Consider the following 5,065-nt stretch of genomic DNA (forward strand, 5'->3'; position numbering starts at 1 on the left):
GCCCCGATGCCCCAGGGCAGGACTAGGGGGCGCTGTGCTGCAGCGAGTGGGGCAGGGGCTCTCCTCTGGCAGTCAGGGCTGGCCCCGATGCCCCAGGGCAGGACTAGGGGTCGTTGTGCTGCAGCGAGTGGGGTGGGGGCTCTCCTCTGGCAGGCAGGGCTAGCCCCGATGCCCCAGGGCAGGACTAGGGGGCAAGGTGCTGCAGATAGCAGGGTGCTGCTTCCCCTCCAGGTGCCGGCTGCCAGAGCTGGGGGGTGACCCTGCCCGCAGGCCCCCTGACCGGATGGAGTGGCTCATGCGTGACGATTCCTTGCTCTTACACCTACCCCGAGGGGCAGCCCGTCAGAGCCGTGACCTGGAGCCGGGACAAGGAGAGAATTGTGCAGCTCACCACAGCAGCAGGGCAGGGCTATGACAAGGCCGAGCGCGCCCAGTTCCTGGGTGACCTGCACCACAACTGCACCCTGCGCCTCAACCCGCTGGCGCTCGGCGACGGGGGCGCCTACTCCTTTGAGTTCCAGACCCAGAGCCAAAGCTGGAGAAGCCCCCGAGCCGTGTGCCTCACGGTGTCAGGTAATCCCCAGCTCCTCTTGCAGAAATGTTTCACCAACAACCCAGCCTGGCCCCGTGCGGCATTATGTGTGGCTGCTCCCCAGATGCCCTGCCCCAGAGGTGGCTGCACCTCAGCGCCCATCGAGCCATCCCCAAGGACGGTTGCTGTACACCTCTCATAACATTTCACTCAAATCAAATGACCACATTCTGCAAAGCTGTGAAGAAACGGTGGAGTCTGATGGTTAGAGGAAGCCTAAACTGGAGTCAGGACTCCTGGGTTCTCTCCCAGCTCTGGGAGGGGAGTGGGATCCAGTGGTCACAGCAGGGGAGGCTGGGAGCCAGGACTCCCGGGTTCTCTCCCAGCTGTGGGAGGGGAGTGGGATCTAGTGGTCACAGCAGGGGGAGCTGGGAGCCAGGACTCCTGGGTTCTCTCCCAGCTCTGGGAGGGGAGCCTGGTACAGGTCACACCCTCACCTGGTCTTGAGGACGCTCTCAAAGAAGGGGCAGTGGCTGGTGACTGGAGGTGGCTGTGCCCATGGCTGTGCCCCCAGCAGTGACTGGCTCCCCCCTCACCCACCCTACACAGAACATCCCTGCAGGGTCAAATATAGCATTGGTAGGGTCCCCGGAGCCCTGAACGGCGACTTGGTCTGCTCCATCTCCGAGCGCTGCGCCTCCTCCGGCCTGCATTGGTACGACGGAGCCGGCGCGCGGATCCTGGAGGAAACTGAAGCTGGCAAAAGCAATAGCAGGCTGAGCATGCGCATCATCTGGCAGCACCGGGGGGCGGCGCTGGAGTGCCGGGTGCGGGGCTACCGGAATAGGTGCCTCCCCAAAGGGCCCCAGCCCCCAGCCACAGGTGAGTAACATTATGTATGGGGCCTTCCCTTTCTAGGGGGCGGCAGCTCCCATCAGGCCCCAGGGCAGGGGCTGGCTGAGGGGCAGGGAATGGGGCAGGGGGCCTTTCCCCTCTAGCAGGCACTGACTCTAATCAGGTCTGAGGGCAGGGGTCTGGCTGGTGCTGGGGGTGGGGAATGGGATATGGGACCTTTCCCCTCTAGGGGGCCCCAGCTCCCATCCGGCCCCAGGGTGCGGGACTGGCTGGCTCAGAGGGGCAGGGAATGGGGCACGGGGCCTTTCCCCTCTAGGGGGCGTTGGGTCTGACCCATCTCCAATGGCCTTTTCAGGCCGGCCCCCCCGCCTGAAGGTCCTGGTGGACACGGACGTCCCAGGCCCAATCAGGGAGGGCGACTCGTTCACGCTGAGATGCGTGGAGGACAGCGGGTCGCTGGACCAGGTCTACTTCTGGATTCACAACTACGAGGACCTGCCCATGGGCCCCTCTCAGCAGATTGAAGGGGCAACCTTGTCTCACGGGGGCAATTACACCTGCATGAAGTGGGTCTCCGACATAGGGCATGCCTACCTGGCTATATCCCCCACCACCTATGTGGCCATCCTTGGTAAGTAGCCAGTGCCAGGGCGGGGCCACAGCCCTGGGGGTGGGGCCAAGGAGAACAGATGGGAGGGGTCCTTGTCTCACCTACATTCCAAATGGGGGCGGGACCACAGCCATGGGGGCGTTGGGGGCAGGGCCACAGCCATGGGGGTGGAACCAGGTTCACAAATGGGAGGGGGCAGGGGCCCTCCTTTCGCTACCACTTGGATATGGGAGTGGGGCTAAAGCACTGGGGGCGGAGCCATGGAGCCCCTCCGCCCCACGCCATGCTGCGCCTAAGCCCCCAGCTGCCGTCCCACGGGAGCGTCATTAGGTCATATCTCATTCCGCTTCCTCTGCAGTCCCCCCTGTGGTGCATGTGGTGGCCACGCCAGGCCCTCATCGCAGGACCGGGGAACCCCTGTCCCTGACGTGCCGGCTGGACACCAGCGCCTATAGCGGATTGGACTTCTCCTGGTACAAGAATGGCAAGCGGCTGGGGTGGGCACAGGCGGAACTGGCTTTCCCGGGTGTCCAGGTGGCTGATGGGGGAGACTATCAGTGTGAGGTGCACAACATCCTAGGGAAATCCACCTCCCTGCCACTCACCATCACTGTTGTGTGTAAGTACTGGGTGCATTTGACTCCACATTACACATTACATAGCCAGGGAATGGCTTATAGTCCCCCATGCACCATGGCTGAACCCCGCACAGTCCTTCTGCAAGGCCAACCAAAATAAACAAGCTCCCAGCTCGTGCTCCAGCTGGGTCCGCTTTGTTGACCAGGCTCCAGTATCTCTGTCCACAGAGCCATCTAGCGGCCGAATGACATTGCAAATCAACCTGTCACAGGCCAAGAAACACCCGTTCAAATAACGTACATTTAGTTGAAATTTAATATTTTTTAATCATCAGGAAAAATATCTGGTTTGCCCCCTTCAAAATTAGCTCTTTGCCGGACTTTTCATTACATTTTTCACCTCCATTTTTACCTACAGTGTTTTCAAAGAGCAATTCATGGGCGGTGGGTGAATGAGCTGTTGGGGGAGCCTAGTCCCCGGCCACCTAGTCCTCGCTGCCCGAGAACGCCCCCTCCCCTTCTGCCTCCCCTTCCCTGCTGGAGCCCGGAGCCCAGAGCCCAGAGCCCGGGTGGGTGTGTTCCTGCTGCCCCCTGCTGGAGGAGCTGAGCCCTGCTCTGTGTCTGTGTGTGTCCCTGCCCGCCACCTGTGGCCGCCGGCTCCCCCCATACACCTCCAGTCCCAGAGTGCCCCCAACCCCGGCGCCGGGCAGCATTGCATGGCCCCAGCCCCAGCGGCCCCAGCCCCAGGCCTCACGAGCACAGGCCCCAGCATGCCTGCCCCAGCCTCTCAGCCACGGAAGAGTGGGAAGGGAACTGGAAGCAGGCAGGAGGGAGTCTGGGGGCGGAGTGTGGGTGGGGCCACGCCTGGCTGCTTGGGGAGGCACAGCCTTCCCCGTCCTATAATACCCGCCACCCATGGGGCAATTGTTGAAAATTATAATCAATTAAAGTTAAATAAACTTTTAAACAGAAAATAGTGTGTGTGGGGGGAGATTGGCAAACAAAATTGTTTAGGTTTTTGGGAAACAGACAATTATGACGGCTGAACAGAACCATCTTTGATCAAAATGCAGATAAAACAATGGATGAAAATTTGGAGGGAATGTTTGATTCACAGTTTAGCAAAAGTTTCAAATACCAAATTCCCAAAACTTTTTGGGGCAAAAGTGGGGGAAACAGCTCCATTTTGTACCCAGCAAAACAGAAATACACACATTTTTGTGATCATTCACATTTTTTCTTCCATTGGCCTGTGCAGCTGCCCGCACCAGGGGGCTCTGGTCTCACTTGGGGCAGGGTCTGTCTCTCGCTCTGAGTCTGTGATCTCAGCAGGGACTGTCTCTGGTTGTGTGTCTGGGCAGCGCCCGGCACAATGGGGCCCTGATCTCAGCGGAGGCTTCTAGGTGCTATTGTAATAAGAGGAGATTGGAGGTTTTATGAACCTGGAAGAAACTCCAATGTCCAATAAACACTCAGGAGGAAAATTCTCCTGGTTAAAAACCCAGCTTCCTTCCTGCCCCCTCCTCTGAGACTGGCCTTCATTGTCCCCCCTAGGACTATGCTGCCCCCTCAACCAGCTCCCACCTCCCCATCTCCCCTGTGCCTGCCCCACTGCACCCTGCATGACACTGGAGCTAATGACCCTATTCTCCATCCCTGCCCCACAGACGGCAGTGACTGGTACCAGCTGAGCCCTGGCCCAATGGCAGGCTTCGGAGCAGGGGTCCTGCTGCTCTTTCTCCTGAGCAACCTCGGGGTTTATTGTCTGGCCAGGAGAATCCGCCAACGGAAAGAACTGGGGGGGAGTCAGCAGGGTAAGGGACCCCCCGGGTTGGAATTGGGGGAGGGGCAGGAAAAGGGGCTGCTCTGGCTGCATTGTGGAAAACCTGGAGTGTGGGCGCGTGAAGGAAATCAACCCACTGGGGGGGGGGGGGTCCTTCCGCGCTCCTGGTCTTCGGGGCACTTCGGCGACGGATCCCGGAGCGAGTGAAGGACCCACCGCAGAATTGCCGCCAAAGACCCAGAGCGCGGAAGGACCCCCTGCCGCCGAAATGCTGCCCCCCCAAATCCTGGTGCCCTAGGCGACCGCCTAGGTCGCCTAAATGGAAGCGCCGGCCCTGAACCCCTGGGTCCCCACTGCCCCCACATACTGGCTGGAGTTGAGTAGGCAGCTGCAGCCTGTCCCCCCCCCCCAGGGTGTACCCCTGACTCCAGCTGGACAGAATCAGCACTACCTGAGCATGTGTCATAAACCCCGTCCTGCTAATGGCTCACGGGAGATTCTCCTTCACATCCAATAGCCAGGTCCTGCCCTGGCACAGGAGGCTGGGAGATCCCTCCCCAAATACAGTCGGGGATGCTGGGGATAGAATCTAAGAGCCCTGGCTTCCAGCCGCTCCCCCTGCTCCCAACCACCAGACCCCACTCTCCTCCCAGAGCTGGGGAGAGAACCCAGGAGTCCTGAATCCCACTCCTCCGCCCCGCCCCCAT

General features: G+C 60.4%; 1 protein-coding gene across 1 annotated transcript in view; it reads left to right on the plus strand.

The window, feature by feature from the left end:
* The window catches only part of LOC112117116 (B-cell receptor CD22-like), a gene marked incomplete at its 3' end in the record, with an annotated part of 5,232 nt that extends 843 nt beyond the window's left edge, over positions 1–4,389 (plus strand). Inside the window, exons 3-7 of the mRNA XM_029914144.1 lie at positions 232–573; positions 1,142–1,414; positions 1,743–2,018; positions 2,356–2,616; positions 4,243–4,389. Of these exons, the coding sequence (XP_029770004.1) occupies positions 232–573; positions 1,142–1,414; positions 1,743–2,018; positions 2,356–2,616; positions 4,243–4,389 (1,299 nt within the window). The remainder of the gene's footprint in view (positions 1–231; positions 574–1,141; positions 1,415–1,742; positions 2,019–2,355; positions 2,617–4,242) is intronic.
* Between the last annotated feature and the right edge of the window lie 676 nt (positions 4,390–5,065).

The sequence above is a fragment of the Terrapene carolina genome, unplaced genomic scaffold (genome assembly GCF_002925995.2).
Source record: "Terrapene carolina triunguis isolate 2854851 unplaced genomic scaffold, T_m_triunguis-2.0 Scaffold31981, whole genome shotgun sequence".
NCBI lineage: Eukaryota > Metazoa > Chordata > Testudines > Emydidae > Terrapene > Terrapene triunguis.